Genomic DNA, 20,765 nt, shown 5'->3' on the forward strand with positions numbered 1-20,765 from the left:
TTTCATGCAAAATCTTATCTTTCTTGCTCCATTTAGGAAAATTGGCCAAGTAGCAGAGAATGGATAGAATTCCGGAGGCAAGCATAGGCTCAAGTGGCCAAAAAATTCCAATTATAGGTTTTGGAACAGCTGATTTTCCATTTGGGGATTATGAAGCAGTGAAACAATCTGTTGTTAATGCAATTGAAGTTGGCTACAGACACTTTGATACTGCTGCTGTTTACCAGTCCGAGAAGCCTCTCGGCGACGCTATAGCTGAAGCTCTGCAACGCGACCTAATCAAATCACGGGATGACCTCTTTATCACTTCTAAGCTCTTCTCCAGTAACGCTCACTCTCATCTCGTTCTTCCGGCTCTGCGAGAGACTCTCCGGTTAGCACTCTACAATTCATGGTTTTTTTACTAATTGTGCGAATTGAAAGATTCTTTTTTTGGTGATTGTCGTTTTAATGGATGCAGGAATCTTGGAATGGAGTACCTTGATTTGTTTCTAATTCACTTTCCAGTGAGTTTGAAACCAGAAACCCAATTCCCGTTGAAGCCAGATGATGTTGTTTTAATGGATTTTGAGTCTGTTTGGAAGGCTATGGAAGAATGCCAAAATCTTGGCCTCACAAAAGCAATAGGAGTCAGCAATTTTACTTGCAAAAAGATTGACAAATTACTTGCCACTGCAACAATCCCTCCGGCAGTCAATCAAGTAAGGTCATTTTCTTTTTCTTTATTTTCTTTTTCTTTATTCGTTTGGAAGTCTAAAAACCGAAATAATAACTCTTCCCTTATTTAAAAACACTTGTTGATCTTTTCTTAGTTAAAACATTTGTAATTGAAGAAAACATTTGTAATTGAGAAGAGTGGAACCTGAAACCTCCATCTCATTTAATAAATGAGACGACCACCAAACCTGATTACCGAATCGCTATAAAGTCATTTTCTTTGATCTTGGGCTTGCGTTAATATTTAATTTTCCTTCTTTGGATTATGAATCACGACAACCCTCTTCCCTCTTCGACAAAATAGTAGATAGCTGATTGTGGGGTGGAATTTAGGTTATGCATGGCTAAAATAATGGCCAATATAACGAAATCCAAGAGGAAATGGACGTCCATTACGAAATTTCTATACACATATATAAAGAGACAAAACTTCTTTTTATTCAGTCTAGTCATGTCTAATGTATCCATATCATAGTGGTTGATTTTTTCAAGTAATTAATTATTTAGTCCTTAATAGTTTTTGTTAAATTGCTATCACATCCCTATTATTTTCAAAATCACTCATTCATTCTTCAGACTTAATCCCCTTAAAATATTTAACCCTTCCGTCTAGAGTATTATTTTTACCATAAATAAGAATCTAAATAAATTATAAAATTATATTAAATGTGAATCACAAAATAGTCAAATATTATAGGATATTTTAACCCAAAAAAAAAAAAATTTATCAGATGTATTGACCGAGTAGTTTAAAGATAGTAAGCAGCCCTCAAAGACTATCAATAATTTTGCCAAATAATAAGAATGTAATATGCATTGACTAAATAATTAATACCCTCTTCAAAAAAAAAAAAAAATTACCCTTTTTATTCATTTCCTCATGAAATAGCACTTGTAGACTTTATAATTGTTATACTTTAGTTTAAAATAGCCGATCAAGATTGTTAGTCTTCCTATATTTTGTAGAAAATGTGGAGAGTGAGAGTTCAAGTTTAACTCATCTTGACCATAAAGGTTATCATCAATTATATTTTTTTACTCATTTGTTTATGCAATTGACGAAAAGAGAGAGAAAATTGTTCTATGAAAAGTAACAAAAAGAGCAAGTAAACGAGAGAGAATAAGCATTGTTGCTGGGGTTAAAAACTGATTTTATATCTAGCATATCATCTACATTAACTTCCTGATAAAATTTATTTGAAAATTAGTAGAATATTGCATAAATTAATATTGGATAATTTTTATGTTGTAAATTGATGTTTGTATTTAATGTTAACTTAAGAGATGATGGGTTAAAATTTAACTTATTCATATTTAATGATTTTCCTCTAAATTACCTATTAATAATTTACATTCTTTAGACTAGAGTGTAGCTCAATTGAGGACCTAGCTAGAATAAAATAGTTTTTCCTGGTCAGTGTAACCATAATACATCTGACAAGGACCTAGTTAGGAAAACAATTAATTTTGAATTATGTTATATAGTAAGAACAATAGTTTTAATTAATGTGTATACGTGTGTTTTACTTCCTAATATACCTTGTTATGTTTTGAGAAGGTGGAGATGAACCCTTATTGGCAACAGAAGGAGCTCAGGAAATTATGTAAAGAAAAAGGTATCCTTATAACAGCCTATTCTGCATTGGGAAGCAAAGGGACTCCTTGGCAAGGTAAGCATAGACCTATAGAATGTGATGTCATGAAACAGATTGCCACTGCTAGAGGAAAATCAGTTGCTCAGGTAATTTACATTTACATATAACCTATATATGTAGCTAGTATGAAAGAGATATATGAGCTCTAATTGGGTGCATGCATGATCAGGTGTGTTTGAGATGGGTATATGAGCAAGGTGTTAGCGTTGTAGTAAAAAGCTTTAACAAGGAAAGAATGGAAGAGAACTTGATGATATTTGATTGGGAGCTCAGTGAAGAAGAGCTGCACGAGATTGATCAAATTCCACAGAACAGAGGTACTCTTGCTGAGCAATTTGTCTCAAATGAAGGCCCGTACAAGTCGCTCTTTGAGCTCTGGGATGGAGAAATATAACACTAATAATTTTTCCTTTTCAATAAACCCCTCTTATTTAATTAATATAAAGGAATTTGATGTATAAAATACATTTATAAATGATAGGATTTGGTTTGAGGTTCGGAGGCGGAAAGCCTGCTATTATACTGTGAATTTGTGGACTTTCATGCTTCTTGATATTTAGGCACAAGTAATTTATAGCGTCACATCTTCTAGATAAGTGAAATTTGATAACAATTAAAATGCATATGGTTTTATATACAATTTGTATTGTTTTAGTTGTGTTTTGAATTACTTTAATTAATAAATTAGTTCCAGTATAAATAAATTCTTTTGTTTTTTATTTTATCATGAGCTGAATGAAATAAAAAGAAATACACTTTATTTAATAAATTGACGTAAACTCTAATTTATACTCTTGAGATAACCTCGAAAATGATCATTCGGTGTGTTAGTTAGAAGCATCAAATTAGTTTTTGTATAGCTGTCAATGTCATTTACTGCAGTATCTTTTGCCCACGAGTTGGTTGCAATTATCTTGTTATTTTATTGGCTTAGGCGGCGGAAAAAGAAAGCCAACCATAAAAGAGAAGTGAACCCTGCCCACGAGTTGGTTGCAATTATCTTATTATTTTATTGGCTTAGGCGGCGGAAAAAGAAAGCCAACCATAAAAGAGAAGTGAACCCTGCCCACAAGTTGGTTGCAATTATAAATAGAAAAAGAGAGCAATAAGGAGAGAGGGACACAAAAAAACACAAGGCATTTTGCTTCTTCTTCCCAACACAAAACCACTAAGGATCAACTAATCAAAGAAGCAGCCAACACTTGTCAAGGAAAAAGAGGAGGATCTTGCAAGGCCTATGAGAAGGAGAGACAATAGCTGAATTAAAAGGTTTGGGTTGAGTTCAAGGGACAGTAGCAAAAAAGAAAAAAAATTCAAGTGTAACTTGAGTCTCATGCCTTATTCTCTCTATTTTTATTTGAATATTATTATGAATATTGTACTAAACTCTAAATCTAGTTATGGGAACTATTTATTAGATTAATGTGTCCAAGAATAGTTTGATTTATTCTTATATATGCCTAAGATTTCCTGATTTAATATGTGTATTAATGTCTGTGGATATGTGTCACGACCCATTTCCATGGACCGGACCGGCACTAGGACCTGGGTGGGCTTAAGGCCCCCGAAGCCCGTAGTAAGCCTAACTTATTTAAATCTCACTTTCTATTCATAATTATGGATTCAGGCCCATTAACATTTTATACATATGCATCCATAATGCAGTTCATATACTTAATATGGACTTTTACTATTTGTTTACAACCCAACTGGAATACAATTGCGGAACTCTACCTTTACATTCACATCGTTATTTCTATCATTAACAATCTTCTACAATAAGTGTCTCAACGCCATAGGGCTTTCCTTTCTTTCTATTACCTGAAAAAAATAGTAGGCAGGGATGAGCGCCAAACTCAATGAGTAGGGTTAGATAACCCTCTCACCCCACACAATCACACAGATGCTAAAATATTTTTATCCGGTTACCGTTTAATTATATGATCATGCACTTTGTCACACAAATGGCAATACAACAGCAATCACAAGTATTATCACCTTCATATAATCACATCACGTGGAAATTAGTCAATGGCACCACCTGAATCCCCAGCGAGCCGTCCTCACACATGGCTCGCCCTCTCATACATGTGCACCAGGGAGCCGATCCCCCATACGGCCAACTGGTCTAATCCTCACTGACCAGTCCTCTCATTGTTTTTCCATTCTCTCTTTTCTTTTCCATACCAACAGGAGGCAACCCGGTGGTCTCCATCCAATCTAGATCATCAAGTGCTCACAACAGGAGGCCACCCTGCGGGCTACAATCAAATCTAGATTATCAGGTGCGCAACAACAAGAAGCCATCCTGTGGTTTTCCATATAATCCATATCATCAGGTGCACACGGGGGCGCCGATCTCCCATTTTCCCGGCCGACGGTCAAATTCCATATCATATCATATTCAGGATCCATATCACAGACCGTCCTCACAAACCCATGGTGGTCCACGTCATCCCAATTCCACACAAACAAGGCACAGTATATTCATAGCACAAGTAATCAAACAATTTTTAATATCAAAGAATAGTGCATCATAATATGGCAATTCAACAAAATAATGCATGATAACATTTAGCCGTGAATGCATGAATGCAGGCGGATGATGCTAGTTATCTAACACTACTCACAGTTCTTTATTGTCCTTTAAAAGGACTGCCTTTTTAGCCACATGCTTCCAGCTTTTGTCCTCGCATTTTGTATTTTATAAGCCTTTAAAATAAACAAGAAAATTCTAAATAAGAATTTTAATTCAAAAACTTATATTTCACATTCGTTTATTTATTTTGGCTACCGGTCATTTAATTCACATAATCCATTATAATTAATTGTTCTATAACTATTTATTTGTTAATAAAATTCCTAAAATTTATTATTAGCTAGGAATATATTTTTTTTTTGTACCAACCTTATAGTTATAATTAATATTCATAAAATCTATTTAATAATATTTAATTTAATTTACTTAAATACTTAATTAAGTTCATTAATTAATTAATTCAGAATTTATTCAAAAATTGCGGATTAAGCTTTAGAGTGTACCGATTTAAAATCAAATTTCATTTCCGTGTTCCGCACGAAGAGGAGAGCATTCTGTCCCTTGAAGTCTCGCCGGCCGGTCGCCGGACCGCCGCCGCCGCCACCGTGCACGGTGGCCGGAAAATTTAACCTTCACCAAAATTGACAAACAATACATCATTTTATTCGTTTCGATGAGAGGATCACTAATATGTGTTCAAATCAAGGTGGGTGTGAACCAGTTGGCCGGAAATTGGGCGGAAAGGTTCGGTGATACCCATTTTGGGTTTTCCGATTCCGGCTATTACAGTCGACGAGGAGGCCATCAAATGAAAGAGGAAGAAGAGAGGAGTCATTTGGTACTCACCTTGTGTCCAAGGCTTGCCTGAAACGGCGTGAATCGTCGGAAAAAGGTGTCCAAAACTTCAAGCTCTTCCCCTTCAAAATAGACACAATTTCAGTTCAAATCTAAGCTATAATCTTCTTCCTCACGTTGAGTAGATATTTTTAGAGTATTCATTTGCTGAATTTGGTGGCCGGAGGAAGGAGATCGAAGGAGAGGAAGGAGGAGGAGGAGGAGGAGGCCACGCTACTGGAGAAGGAGAAGGAAGAAAAGAAAAGAAAAGAAAAAGAAAGAAAAAGAAAAGAAAAGTGGGCCGATCCGGTTCGATTCGAACCGGTTCGGTCTGATTCAGTGATTTGGTCTCATTTCGTTTGGTTTTTCGAGTTTTCCAATCGATTTTCGGATCCTTCGTGTGGTTCTCGACAAATTAAATTGATTTTTAGGTCCGGTTTAATTTATTTTGATTATTTTAGTTAGGTTCTATAACATTCCTTCAATTTACTTAATGTTAATATTAATAATCATATATATATATATATATATATATATATATATATATATATATATATATATATATATACATTTTTTTTTTTTTGATAAATTTCGATAATGTGTTTTGGGCTTGAGCCCAACTTCGTAAACTTGGGCTTGAATTGAGGCTATTTTATACTTGCAGTCCACATGATTAAAATTTCTGATTTTTGATTTAATAAAAATTCAAAAGTTTCGAAAATAAGAATTCGGGGTATTACAATCTCCCCCCCTTAAGACAATTCGTCCTCGAATTGAATCTAGTGGGAAAGAATAAGAATGGATGCATGGGGAATTTTAAAGTCACAAGAAATTGCTTCCACTACCAAGGAGACAGCTCAAAAGCGAAAATACAGATCGAGGAAAGGCAGTGAATGGGGTATTCGGGTTGTACTTCTACAGCCAATTATCATATTTAGAATAAAATTTCGTTCAAGCTACATAGTACCACCTAGCTGTAGCTTATAAGGAGTTTTATTACATTAATCTTCAATACTATCATCGTTCGGCTATTGGAATCTTTAGAAAATCGTTCTTTAAATAAAAATCTTATAATTAATCGAGTTTTTCAATAAAATGCTTAATATATATATCTATGTTCCCCAAGATTATTTAATTTCATTTGAAAATTAAATTTTATTACGCATTCCTTTATGAAATCCAAATATATAATGTAAAATAAATTTGAAATTTAATTTATTTATTATAAAACTTGATTTATTTAATTTACATATGTTATGACTAAATATTTGCTTAATCAAAGTTGAAAAACTATTACTATAATCCAAAATTTTAAGATTTTTTTTTTTTTTTTTTTCACGACTTATCCGATTACTATTGTTTCAATCTAATCTTTATTATTTTCTTAAGTCCCGATCTAACGCTTTCTTACAATTTCGACATCACACCAATTAAGAAAACATCAATAACTCAATTTCTTTCACCCAACTCTGCGTCAACTAAATAATTTATTCGTTTCCATATGAAAGTTCAATTTATGCCTTAATTATGAAATGATAGCAAGGCCCTAATTAGCCCTTATAATACTTAAGCTAATCGTTAAATTTTTCCATCCAAGTTTTAAAATATAGTATCAATTTATTTATCTCATCCTTACTTATTTATGTCTAGCAAGGTATTTATGATTTCCTTAAATTTATCCATGTAACCTTATCATTTCTAGTTTCTCAGGTTAGCACACTGCCACCTGGTATTATTATCTAGACCTCGACTGAGTTCTGGTCCTTCCTCCTTTCGCTGACATGTCAAAATTTTTATCCATTACCTTACGATTCACTTCACTAGCTTCTTTTATTCTCTTTTCTGTAAGGATTTAAATTTATTAATTGTTATACTTATTGAAAAGCCTGAAGAAATTAATTGCCACATATTTCCATTGAACTCCAAAATATCCTCTAGAGTTAAATACTTTTCTTATGATCTCATAAATTACGAGAAAATTTAAATTTTCACATCAAATCTCTTTAGTTCTGATTTGTCACAATTTACTACAGTTAAAAAGGTATAGTACTAAAATTTTCAATTCTAAATGGATCTATTTCTAAGTTTTCTTGATTTGTATTTCTTATTCTTGAGAAAATTTCCATTTTAATGAGTTCATTTATAATAATAGTCTACAACACTAATTATCTCATATCAGGCATTTCATCAAATGTGTCTACTAAAGATTTTTGAGTAACTTAAGAGTCCTCATTTATTTATATTTCCACTATACATTGTTTCACCGTTATAAATTATTAGATTAATTGTTTATTCAAAATTCGACTAATGAGTTGACAACTACAGCCTAGGTTGACCATCCTATGGGTAACTGACTATTTAAAAACTTTCAAAATAATTTTCCTTTCCAACTTTTAAAAACATCGGCATGTCACTCACACAAAACCTTGAAATTCTTTTAATAGAAATTTGCATTTACTTTTATTTTAAACCAGTCTCAATCGTGGTATAAAAAAAATATTTTTATAAAGTTTGAAAATCAACACTCATTGTATTTTCTAAAACCTTTTGGTATTTAACAAAAATGAATTGTCTATCTCCACGAGGACAATCCTTAAATCATCTAGTTCCAGTCTACTGTTACATATTTCATCCCTAAATGATCCTCTTAAACCAAGAATATTCTAATCTCCATCATTACTATTCCTTTCGCTATTACTAGTTTCTCAAGTAGACTGGTCCACACCTTAAATTTTCCCAAAAGTTATTTTCAGTAGTGATTTATATTTATATTTATATTTATATTTATATTATTATTTTATCTTTATTTATTTCGTTACTTATTTTATCATCATTTTTTTTTTTTTATATATATATGTATATTTCTTACATCTGAATTTTACTTCTTTCCCAATTTGTTTCTAATTATTTATTCTAGTATTTCACAGTAGATAAATTAATTGATCATCATTGGCTTTTCTATTATTTAACATCCCCCTAGTTCTATCCAAGTTCTTTAGCTGTTTGATTCATTTTAATCTTTCTTTTATCATTCATGTCTCCTTAGTGTACCCAACCTCATTTAAGTCTTATCCCTGAAAGAGTTTAATGCTGGGTAGATGAATCTATGGCGTGAAACCGTTATTCTACACAAAATTTAATTCCGTCGTAAGGTCATTATTTCTTGAATTTCTTATTCTAAATTTTTTTTTTTTTTTTTTTTTTTTTATCTCTACTTCATCATTATGAGTTATCTTTGACCTTTATTCTGTTCCAAATTTATTAACTTTTATTTTATTTTATTTTAGCACCTCGATCTAAATTTGTACTTAATTCTTTAAAGCAGGTTTTATACACGTTTCTTATCATTACCTTAGATTAATAAATGGTATTAGTCCTTTCTACATAACTCTCTACCTAGATACATCCAATTTCCTTAATTTATTAAGCTTCCTACAGCATCCACGTTCCTTTCCCCATTCATTCCCCATTATTCATCATCTTCTACATTCATTTTATTATAATAGATTTATGAACTTAGTCTAGCCCTTTAAGCATCCTACATGTGCTAGGATCTTAATTATATAATATCTAATACACTTACTACACTTTCACCTTATAAAATTTTAGATTATACCAACTATCCCTTAGTTACACATTAGTTCCATAAGTCTATTATCGATTCAATCTAATTGCTCATTTTATTATAAAAGATTCATAATTATTTCATGGCTTGTAATTACTTCTATTAACTATTAGTCAATCTTTTCCATATTAATCAAATTTTCGATTCAAACTTTTGCCCAATTATTTACCAACCAATTTTACTTTTAATTCTATATTAAAACACCCAAAATCTTACCCTTCATACTAGTTGTGCAAAGGAAGTTTTACCCATTTCCTTATTATATTCTGCCTCACCTCAATATGACCTATCCAGTTAAAAATTATTTTCTTCATATTTAATAACATAATTAGTTTACCTTTGTCTTTTATTTTAATTTCATTGCTCTATTTAAATTCTATATATCGAGATTCACCTCAATCAATACTTTTTAAGACACAAATTATTATTTCCACGTCTAACTCTATTTAATTTTTCCAATAAGTCTCTATCCTCCTTAATGTTATGCTTAAGTAAGTTACAAATTTTCTCTTTACATCCTTAAGTTTCGCTTGGTTAATTGAGGATTTCTTGTCTAGTATGACTATTTGTCCTAAATCCTTCTTTTGCTAACCCTTAATTTAATGTACATTACAATTTTCACTTTTTATTCCCTAACAGTAACATTTCTAGAATTTAATCTATATCTTAATTGAAATTTTAATTCAAATTCATATTCTATACCATTTATTATTAATTTATCAATATTAATTTCTATAGGCCTAATTTAGTCCTCGGGATAGACAATATGATAAAATAAATCAAACATGCAATCATTGAAAATAATTTAAATTCTAAAATCAGATAAATTTTTTTTTTGACATGCCGACAAAACAATAAAACCAAGCAATTAATTGCAACTTCAAAACAATTTCCAATAAGCAAATAATAAAACATGTTTCTCAAATCATAGTTCAAATAAATTTACTTTCTTATTGTCTTTAAAACTCCGAATTCTTTTCTAAATAATTTCAATTTTTTTTTTTTCTTTTTTGAAGCAGTGTCTCTTGTCGAATCATGGTGTAATGGGTGATCAGGCCATTACACCAATTTCCAACTGATCTTCTGCTTCAAAATAGATGGAGGGGATTTAGCAAAACTCGAAATGTTTATTTTATAAACGTCAGTTACCCGGACCTTTTTATGATTTACTATTACTTATATACATTTAATTCTCATCCTAAGTTTCATATAGATTTCCTTCCATCCTCGTGCACGATGCGTCCACCGGCACTAAAATGGAATTCAATCCAGACTACACCTCCTTTGTTGGTTACGGCCGATCCCAACATAGGAGCTCTCTATTTAATTTCCTATGTTCCGCAATTGATTCCTAAGGCCCGACTTATGCTCTGATACCAACTTTGTCACGACCCATTTCCATGGACCGGACCGGCACTAGGACCTGGGTGGGCTTAAGGCCCCCGAAGCCCGTAGTAAGCCTAACTTATTTAAATCTCACTTTCTATTCATAATTATGGATTCAGGCCCATTAACATTTTATACATATGCATCCATAATGCAGTTCATATACTTAATATGGACTTTTACTATTTGTTTACAACCCAACTGGAATACAATTGCGGAACTCTACCTTTACATTCACATCGTTATTTCTATCATTAACAATCTTCTACAATAAGTGTCTCAACTCCATAGGGCTTTCCTTTCTTTCTATTACCTGAAAAAAATAGTAGGCAGGGATGAGCGCCAAACTCAATGAGTAGGGTTAGATAACCCTCTCACCCCACACAATCACACAGATGCTAAAATATTTTTATCCGGTTACCGTTTAATTATATGATCATGCACTTTGTCACACAAATGGCAATACAACAGCAATCACAAGTATTATCACCTTCATATAATCACATCACGTGGAAATTAGTCAATGGCACCACCTGAATCCCCAGCGAGCCGTCCTCACACATGGCTCGCCCTCTCATACATGTGCACCAGGGAGCCGATCCCCCATACGGCCAACTGGTCTAATCCTCACTGACCAGTCCTCTCATTGTTTTTCCATTCTCTCTTTTCTTTTCCATACCAACAGGAGGCAACCCGGTGGTCTCCATCCAATCTAGATCATCAAGTGCTCACAACAGGAGGCCACCCTGCGGGCTACAATCAAATCTAGATTATCAGGTGCGCAACAACAAGAAGCCATCCTGTGGTTTTCCATATAATCCATATCATCAGGTGCACACGGGGGCGCCGATCTCCCATTTTCCCGGCCGACGGTCAAATTCCATATCATATCATATTCAGGATCCATATCACAGACCGTCCTCACAAACCCATGGTGGTCCACGTCATCCCAATTCCACACAAACAAGGCACAGTATATTCATAGCACAAGTAATCAAACAATTTTTAATATCAAAGAATAGTGCATCATAATATGGCAATTCAACAAAATAATGCATGATAACATTTAGCCGTGAATGCATGAATGCAGGCGGATGATGCTAGTTATCTAACACTACTCACAGTTCTTTATTGTCCTTTAAAAGGACTGCCTTTTTAGCCACATGCTTCCAGCTTTTGTCCTCGCATTTTGTATTTTATAAGCCTTTAAAATAAACAAGAAAATTCTAAATAAGAATTTTAATTCAAAAACTTATATTTCACATTCGTTTATTTATTTTGGCTACCGGTCATTTAATTCACATAATCCATTATAATTAATTGTTCTATAACTATTTATTTGTTAATAAAATTCCTAAAATTTATTATTAGCTAGGAATATATTTTTTTTTTGTACCAACCTTATAGTTATAATTAATATTCATAAAATCTATTTAATAATATTTAATTTAATTTACTTAAATACTTAATTAAGTTCATTAATTAATTAATTCAGAATTTATTCAAAAATTGCGGATTAAGCTTTAGAGTGTACCGATTTAAAATCAAATTTCATTTCCGTGTTCCGCACGAAGAGGAGAGCATTCTGTCCCTTGAAGTCTCGCCGGCCGGTCGCCGGACCGCCGCCGCCGCCACCGTGCACGGTGGCCGGAAAATTTAACCTTCACCAAAATTGACAAACAATACATCATTTTATTCGTTTCGATGAGAGGATCACTAATATGTGTTCAAATCAAGGTGGGTGTGAACCAGTTGGCCGGAAATTGGGCGGAAAGGTTCGGTGATACCCATTTTGGGTTTTCCGATTCCGGCTATTACAGTCGACGAGGAGGCCATCAAATGAAAGAGGAAGAAGAGAGGAGTCATTTGGTACTCACCTTGTGTCCAAGGCTTGCCTGAAACGGCGTGAATCGTCGGAAAAAGGTGTCCAAAACTTCAAGCTCTTCCCCTTCAAAATAGACACAATTTCAGTTCAAATCTAAGCTATAATCTTCTTCCTCACGTTGAGTAGATATTTTTAGAGTATTCATTTGCTGAATTTGGTGGCCGGAGGAAGGAGATCGAAGGAGAGGAAGGAGGAGGAGGAGGAGGAGGCCACGCTACTGGAGAAGGAGAAGGAAGAAAAGAAAAGAAAAGAAAAAGAAAGAAAAAGAAAAGAAAAGTGGGCCGATCCGGTTCGATTCGAACCGGTTCGGTCTGATTCAGTGATTTGGTCTCATTTCGTTTGGTTTTTCGAGTTTTCCAATCGATTTTCGGATCCTTCGTGTGGTTCTCGACAAATTAAATTGATTTTTAGGTCCGGTTTAATTTATTTTGATTATTTTAGTTAGGTTCTATAACATTCCTTCAATTTACTTAATGTTAATATTAATAATCATATATATATATATATATATATATATATATATATATATATATATATATATATAAATTTTTTTTTTTTTGATAAATTTCGATAATGTGTTTTGGGCTTGAGCCCAACTTCGTAAACTTGGGCTTGAATTGAGGCTATTTTATACTTGCAGTCCACATGATTAAAATTTCTGATTTTTGATTTAATAAAAATTCAAAAGTTTCGAAAATAAGAATTCGGGGTATTACAATATGTTGGGTCTCATATTTACATAATTTTAGACCGACTTATATGATTGGAAAATTGACTTATTAGTCGAACTTAAGTGTTAAACTTAAAAAAATAGACTTAGAGATAGGTTAGATTTCTTCGAGGGCCAACAGATTTACACCAACTTATTGGGTTTCAGTTAACGTAGTACTACGAAAATATGTGTCATTCTGATTCTAACACGTCCATTTAACCTTGAAATATGAACTTGGATATTTTATATTAGTCTTCCTTCAAGAACAGTTATAAACCATTAAATTAACCATTCGAAGTATACATTAAGCTAATAAATATCCCATAGCTAGATTATCTAGAATACTAATTAATTAAATCCTTGAAAATTGTTAGCTTAATTTACTTTAATATGTAGTTATTAATTTTATTTAATGTTGCCAAATATTTACGGTTTTCTTGATAATTGTTAAACATAAAAATTAATAATCTATTGGGATTAATAATCTATTTCCCAATCCTATGGATTTGACAATTTTTTTTCACTATATTACTTGTATGGCCATGCACTTGCGGAATTCGCAATCATAGCCATCAAAATTCAATGGACAAGAATTATTGTGGATTTTTGTTTTCATGATTATATATATTATAGATATAAAAATTTAGAAATTACATTTTATGCGATTAAGAAACATCCCTATTTTATCCGAGGGTTTATCCATTTGGCTCCACTTTTTCAAATACATGGTGCTTAAAGAACTTATGCTGAAATAGAGATGGCACACGCTTCTTTTGAAGCTCGAATTTATCTATATGCTCGTGTTGGAGATTGAAAGGAGGAGATAAAACAAAGAAATGAATATAGCAGAATTTAGAGTAGAAAAAACAAAGTACCTTCAAATACAATTTTTTTTTCTTTTTTTTTTTTTTTTGTCCTTTCTTCTTCATTTTTCCACATAAATTAATGTTCTTACAAAATATCCCTTTCCTCTCCAAGCTTTTGGCTTTCACATTTTAATCTCATTTTCTTTCATTGCTAAGATTGCTTTTCTATAGCAACATTACAAAAGCTTTTTACAAGAAGTCAATACTAACTTCCATGATTTAAAGAAATTTGTCTATTTCTGGCAGAATTTAGGTTTTTTACCATAAATTCACTCAACATTCAAATATTCTAGAGCTTTCATGTAAAAATTAATTCATGAAAAATAATAAAGCTGAGTTAAGAGCACTAAGCGCCACGGCACCAAGGAAGCTGTTGTCAAGTCAACATCTTGTTTGGCCTTAGAAAACTGTTTCGGTGTTGCCATAGTTAATAGATTTTTATCTTGCTATTTATTTTTGCCATTCCCAATTTGCAGAAAAGTTTCCACCGGACAAAGCAAAGCTTTCCCACGTCCTCAAATTAAAAGCTGAAACCTCCGAACGGTTAATATTTAGTCGTACAATAATCCATCCTCAGAAGAAAAATTAGCAAGCCAAAGAACAAAGGGGGAAAAAGTAGCAGAGAATGGAGGGAATTCCAGAGGCAAGCATCGGCTCAAGTGGCCAAAAAATTCCAATTATAGGTTTTGGAACTGCTGATTTTCCGTTTGGCGATTATGATTCAGTGAAACAATCTGTTGTTAATGCAATTGAAGTTGGCTACAGACACTTCGATACTGCTGCTATTTACCAGTCCGAGAAGCCTCTCGGCGACGCTATAGCTGAAGCTCTGCAACGCGACCTAATCAAATCACGGGATGACCTCTTTATCACTTCTAAGCTCTTTTCCAATAACGCTCACTCTCATCTCGTTCTTCCGGCTCTGCGAGAGACTCTCCGGTTAGCACTCTACAATTCATGGTTTTTTTATTAATTAAGCGAATTGTAAATTCTTTTTTGGTGATTGTGGTATTAACGGGTGCAGGAATCTTGGAACGGAGTACCTTGATCTGTTTCTAATTCACTTTCCAGTGAGTTTGAAATCAGAAACCCAATTCCCGTTTAAGCCAGATGATATTGTTTTGATGGATTTTGAGTCTGTTTGGAAGGCTATGGAAGAATGCCAAAATCTTGGCCTCACAAAAGCAATAGGAGTCAGCAATTTTACTTGCAAGAAGATTGACAAGTTACTTGCCACTGCAACAATCCCTCCGGCACTCAATCAAGTAAGTTCATTTTTCTTTGCATCTGGGCTTGCGATGGTTGCGTTAACATTATTTATCGGGCGTTTGGTTTAGCTAATTCTTCGCTGTGGTGTACCCACTCAAAGAAGAAATCAATCGAGGGTTAACCACATAAATTTCTGTGTTTTTATTTCTATTATTTCGCTGTTGTAATTATTTTTGTAACTTTATCCCCGGTATCTAACAAGTGGTATCAGAGCTGATGCCCAAAAACTGGTATTAGAGCTGATGCTGAACAAGTGGTATCAGAACTGAAAGTTTCGGTAGGTCCAGCTGGTCAGATAATGGTACCGGATCCGTGGATATATTTTGAAAATAAATATATAGCGACGAGTCAATTGGTGCCGTCCGCTCGAAAAGACGTGCAGAATCAACTTAGTGATGAATAGTAAAATAGTAACTCAAAGTTGATGTGAACAGTACTATTGGCGTTACTATTGCTGAGTCCCTTTGAAGTAAGCCCAGCACTGTTTACGCATAGTGTTATTTACGTGTACAGTTACTGTTTATGCATACAGTTACTTCAGAGTATACTGTTACTATTCATAGTCACTATTCACGTATACGGTTTATGTTGGTGATGATTTTCTGCGCAAGTCAAAATGGACAAGCAAAATGATCAGTCTAAATAGCGGGAATTACCATATATGGAGAAATGAGATATCTCCTTATGGTAATCAAAATGCATTTGTCTGTGTTTAGTTGAACTAAATCGAAAGAGAAGACTGACGAGGAATGGGCTTTCGAGCATGCATCCAAATCTCGATTGGTAGATTTGATAATGAAGGTTTCTGTAGCACCTTCAGAAATGGTCAGTGGAAGCTCACAAAAGGTTCATTTGTGGTAGCTAGAGATCGAAAACTATACGTGATGCATGCGAAACTCTCACAAGACACTTTGAGTGTAGCGGAGAATGACAGTACAGTTAAATTGTGGCATAAACGACTACGCCACATGAGTAAGAAAACTTTGGCAAGAAGGAACGTATTACCTGGATCGGATGAAGTTCACCTAGACAAGTGTCTTGATTGTATGGCGGAAAAGCTAAACAGAGTAGCTTTCAAGATTACCCCTCCTTCTAGAATGAAGAATGTATTAGATCTGATTCATTCAGATTAGTGTGGACCATTGATGATGTCATATGGTGGAAATCGATATTTTGTGACATTTATCGATGGCCATTCTAGAAAGACCTGGGTATACACATTGAAGTCTTCTAAACCTGGTTGAGAGACAGACAGGCAAGAAGCTGAAGTGTATTAGGACAGATAATGGTGGAGAATACACTGGGCCATTTGATGCTTTCTGTAAAAAGCATGGCATTCGACATCAAACAACACCTCCCAAGACGCCGCAACTGAACGGTTTCACTGAGAGGATGAACATAAATTTGATGGAGAGAGTCAGATGTTTACTCTCACATGCAAAGTTGTCTAAAAGATTTGGTGTGAAGCGTTACTCACAGTAGTTCACCGTTCAATCTGTTTCCCTCTACAGTATGATACTCCAGAGAGAGTATGGTTAGGAAAGAATGTTTCCTATGATCATTTGTGGGTGTTTGGGTACATGTCCCGAAGGATGAACGGTCTAAGCTTGATGTCAAGACTAGATGGTGTGTATTCATTAGCTATGGTCAAGACCAATGTGGCTATAGGTTTTATAACCCAATCCAGAAGACGATTATCAGAAATCGTGATGCTGTATTTGTTGAAGATCAGACTATTGAAGATATTGAAGCAGAGTGCCAATAGATCTGATGAAGACTCAATAGACATACAGAGAGTCCCTCCAATAGAACGCAGACAAATTGGAGATGAAGAAAATGTTCCACAAGAAAAAGTGCCAGAGTTAGAAAATCCAGAAGTTCCTAATGAAAATGAACCGGATGAAGATTATGGCGTTCATGTTCAACCACCAGCACCGGAAGGTTCTCAAACATTAAGAAGATCTAGTAGAGTCTGACAATCATCTACTAGATATCCAGTCAATGGGTATGTACTAATGACTGACGGGGGAGAACCGAAAGCTTTGAAGAAGCTATGGAAATGAACACAACAGGAACTGGATTGAAGCCATGCAAGATGAAATGAAGTCCTTGCATGAGGATGAAACATTTGAGCTGATGAAGTTGCCGAAAGGCAAGAAAGTTTTGAAGAACAAGTGGGTGTTTAGGATCAAGCAGGAAGAACACAGCTCCCAACCACGATTCAAAGCTAGACTGGTTGTAAAAGGATTCAATCAAAGAAAAGGTATTGATTTTGATCTTTTCACCAGTTGTGAAAATGACATCCATTCGAACAGTGCTAGGAATGGCCGCCAGTTTTGATCTGGAAATCGAGCAAATGGATGGAAAGACTACCTTCCTATATGGAGATTTGGAAGAAGAAATATACATGGAGCAACCAGAGGGTTTCGTAGAAAAAGAGGATTGTGTTTGCAAACTGAAGAAGAGCCTGTATGGCTTGAAGCAAGCACTGAGACAGTGGTACAAGAAGCTTGAGTTTGTTATGGGGGAGCATGGCTACAGAAAGACTACTTCAGATCATTGTGTTTCTATTCTCTGATGATGAATATATTGTTTTTGCTCTGTGTGGATGATATGTTGATTGTTGGTCAGAATTCTAGCTTGAAGAAACAGCTAAGTAAGTCTTTTGCCATGAAAGACTTGGGACCCGCAAAGCAAATTCTTGGCATGAAGATCGAAGAGCCAAGAAATTATGGTTGTCACATGAGAAGTACATTGAGAAAGTACTTTAAAGGTTTAGAATGAAAAACGCTAAAGCGGTGAGTTGTCCTCTTACGAATCACTTTAAATTAAGTTCTAAACACTGCCCTTCTACTGATGGAGAGAAGGAAGAAAAGGAAAAGGTTTCATACGCTTCAACAGTTGGAAACTTGATGTATGCCATGGTTTGTACACGGCCAGATATTGCTCACTCAGTTGGAGTAGTAAGTCGGTTTCTTTAAAATCCTAGAAAGGAACATTGGGCTGCAGTGAAATGGATTTTCAGGTATCTTCGAGGTACAACCAAAGTATGTTTATGCTTTGGAGATGAGAAGCCAGTATTAGTCGGTTATACCGATGCAGATATGGCTGGGGATGTCGACTCGAGAAAGTCTACATCAAGATATCTGATCACATTTGCAGGGGGAGCCGTGTCGTGGCAGTCCAGATTACAGAAATGTGTTGCTTTATCAACAACTGAGGCAGAATTCATAGCATTAACAGAAGCTTGCAATGAGTTGCTGTGGATGAAGAAGTTCTTGAATGAACTCGAAATTCATCAAGAATGATATTTGATATTCTGCGATAGCCAGAGTGCGATTCATCTTGGGAAGAATTCCTCCTTTCATTCAAGGTCAAAGCATATTGATGTTAGATATCATTGGATCAGGGATGTACTGGAGATGAAGCAGTTACAACTTGCGAAGATCCATACAGATGAAAATGGATCAGATATGTTAACGAAGATTCTTCCAAAAAACAAGTTTGAATATTGTCGACTAGCTGCAGGGATGATAGAGAGTATGGCTAACGTCCCCACTTGAGTGTGTATGGGGAGATTTACTGTGGTGTACCCACTCAAGTGGGACCCACATGTTTATTTTTTGGTGGTTTGTTATTGGTGTGGCGGTGCCCACTCAATTGGGACCCACACACAATTTGAAAAAGAAAAAAAAAGGAGAAAAACATGTTATTTGAAAAAGAAGGAACCAGAGTTGTACACGGCTCATTAAATGCGTTCGTACGCGTTAACCTGCCTATAAATAGAGGCAGATGCAGCACAACACAAAAATACATGGTAGAAGAAGAAGAAAAAAAAATGTAGAGAGGTTATCTAGTTTTAGGAAGGGTTCCTAAAACTAGGGGAGAGAAAAATAGTGAGAAAATTATTTTGGGGTGTTTTTGGGAAATACTTTGAGTGCCACTATTTTGTATTACTCTCTTTGTAAGCCTACTAATTTTTAATAGTAGAAGAAATATTCGGATTTTGTCCTGTGAACGTAGCCCTAAACAGTTGAGGGTGAACTATGTAAATTTCTGTGTTCCCATTTCTATTATTCCGCTGCCGTAATTATTCTCGTAACTTTATTGCCGGTACCTAACGAGTGGTATCAGAGCTGATACCCAAAAACTGGTATCAGAGCTGATGCCGAACATTCTTGTACCTTACAGTTAGGTTGCAGGCATTTGGTAAGCTTTTTAACAGCTGTTGATGGCTGATAGAAGTATCAACCAATTGAACTGTTGATTTTATTAGCTATGAGTTGGAGCTTTTTCATATTATCTGCTAATATACTTTTGTTATGTTTTAATAAGGTAGAGATGAACCCTTATTGGCAACAGAAGGAGCTAAGGAACATTCTTGTACCTTACAGTTAGGTTGCAGGCATTTGATAAGCTTTTTAACAGCTGTTGATGGCTGATAGAAGTATCAACCAATTGAACTGTTGATTTTATTAGCTATGAGTTGGAGCTTTTTCATATTATCTGCTAATATACTTTTGTTATGTTTTAATAAGGTAGAGATGAATCCTTATTGGCAACAGAAGGAGCTAAGGAAATTATGTAAAGAAAAGGGTATTCATATAACAGCATACTCTGCATTGGGAACCAAAGGGACTCCTTGGCAAATTGATCGTAGACCTATGGAATGTGATGTCTTGAAACAGATTGCCACTGCTAGAGGAAAGTCAGTGGCTCAGGTAATTGATTTGTTGGTCATGTTCATATTATTATGAAAGCTATATATGAGCTCTAACTGGGTGCATACATAATCAGGTGTGTTTGAGATGGGTGTATGAGCAAGGTGTTAGCGTCGCGGTCAAAAGCTTTAACAAGGAAAGAATGAAAGAGAACTTGATGATATTTGATTGGGAGCTAAGTAAGGAAGAGTTGGACATGATTGATCAAATTCCACAAAGCAGAGGTCATCTTTGTGAGTATTTTATCTCAAATGAAGGCCCATACAAGTCCCCCTTTGAGTTCTGGGATGGAGAAATTTAATACTACTAATTTTCCTTTTCAACAATAATAATCAACCCCTTTGTGGGCTTTCTTGTTTGTGAGGAGACATATACATATATACATACGAGTAATTTGTATTAAATAATTAACGTGGGTAATAATAATTGGAATAAACAATTTTAACTGAACACATATCTCATTATTCTGCTTTAATGATTAGTTCCTACTGCTGTGGAAGCTCCAGTTACATACACATGGCTATATTATTAATTTTATTAATAATATTACTAAGTT

General features: G+C 34.5%; 2 protein-coding genes and 1 long non-coding RNA gene across 3 annotated transcripts; 2 read left to right on the forward strand and 1 right to left on the reverse strand.

Moving 5' to 3' along the window:
• On the forward strand, positions 1 to 2,953 carry LOC105634184 ((1S)-1,7-diacetoxy-luvungin A aldo-keto reductase). Its single transcript, XM_012217003.4, has 4 exons — positions 1 to 373; positions 461 to 701; positions 2,276 to 2,458; positions 2,542 to 2,953. The coding sequence occupies exons 1-4, from the start codon at positions 60 to 62 to the stop codon at positions 2,764 to 2,766; spliced, it is 963 nt and encodes a 320-aa protein (XP_012072393.2). The 5' UTR covers positions 1 to 59; the 3' UTR covers positions 2,767 to 2,953.
• A 1,006-nt stretch (positions 2,954 to 3,959) lies between these two features.
• LOC149492402 (uncharacterized) lies at positions 3,960 to 13,075 on the reverse strand. Its single transcript, XR_016318779.1, has 7 exons — positions 12,634 to 13,075; positions 12,291 to 12,417; positions 11,879 to 11,960; positions 5,758 to 11,069; positions 5,415 to 5,541; positions 5,003 to 5,084; positions 3,960 to 4,193 (listed from the first exon to the last, which is right to left on the reverse strand). It is a non-coding gene; the product is annotated as an uncharacterized LOC149492402 (long non-coding RNA).
• Positions 13,076 to 14,560: 1,485 nt separating this feature from the next.
• On the forward strand, positions 14,561 to 20,659 carry LOC105634185 ((1S)-1,7-diacetoxy-luvungin A aldo-keto reductase). The gene is made up of 4 exons (XM_012217005.4): positions 14,561 to 15,158; positions 15,244 to 15,484; positions 20,027 to 20,209; positions 20,286 to 20,659. Exons 1-4 carry the CDS (start codon positions 14,845 to 14,847, stop codon positions 20,508 to 20,510), a joined length of 963 nt encoding a protein of 320 aa, XP_012072395.3. The 5' UTR covers positions 14,561 to 14,844; the 3' UTR covers positions 20,511 to 20,659.
• Positions 20,660 to 20,765: the final 106 nt, after the last annotated feature.

This window comes from Jatropha curcas, chromosome 11 (genome assembly GCF_041381405.1).
Source record: "Jatropha curcas cultivar XTBG-Jc1 chromosome 11, XTBG_Jcur_1.0, whole genome shotgun sequence".
NCBI classification, from domain to species: domain Eukaryota; kingdom Viridiplantae; phylum Streptophyta; class Magnoliopsida; order Malpighiales; family Euphorbiaceae; genus Jatropha; species Jatropha curcas.

Bases quoted from the DNA above. Each gene is read 5' to 3' on its own strand.
- LOC105634184 (XM_012217003.4), top strand. From the start codon at position 60: ATGGATAGAATTCCGGAGGCAAGCATAGGCTCAAGTGGCCAAAAAATT. The intron at 702-2,275 runs GTAAGGTCATTT...TGTTTTGAGAAG, and splicing joins TCCCTCCGGCAGTCAATCAA to GTGGAGATGAACCCTTATTG. The intron at 2,459-2,541 runs GTAATTTACATT...ATGCATGATCAG, and splicing joins GAGGAAAATCAGTTGCTCAG to GTGTGTTTGAGATGGGTATA.
- LOC105634185 (XM_012217005.4), top strand. From the start codon at position 14,845: ATGGAGGGAATTCCAGAGGCAAGCATCGGCTCAAGTGGCCAAAAAATT. The intron at 15,159-15,243 runs GTTAGCACTCTA...TAACGGGTGCAG, and splicing joins GCTCTGCGAGAGACTCTCCG to GAATCTTGGAACGGAGTACC. The intron at 20,210-20,285 runs GTAATTGATTTG...ATACATAATCAG, and splicing joins GAGGAAAGTCAGTGGCTCAG to GTGTGTTTGAGATGGGTGTA.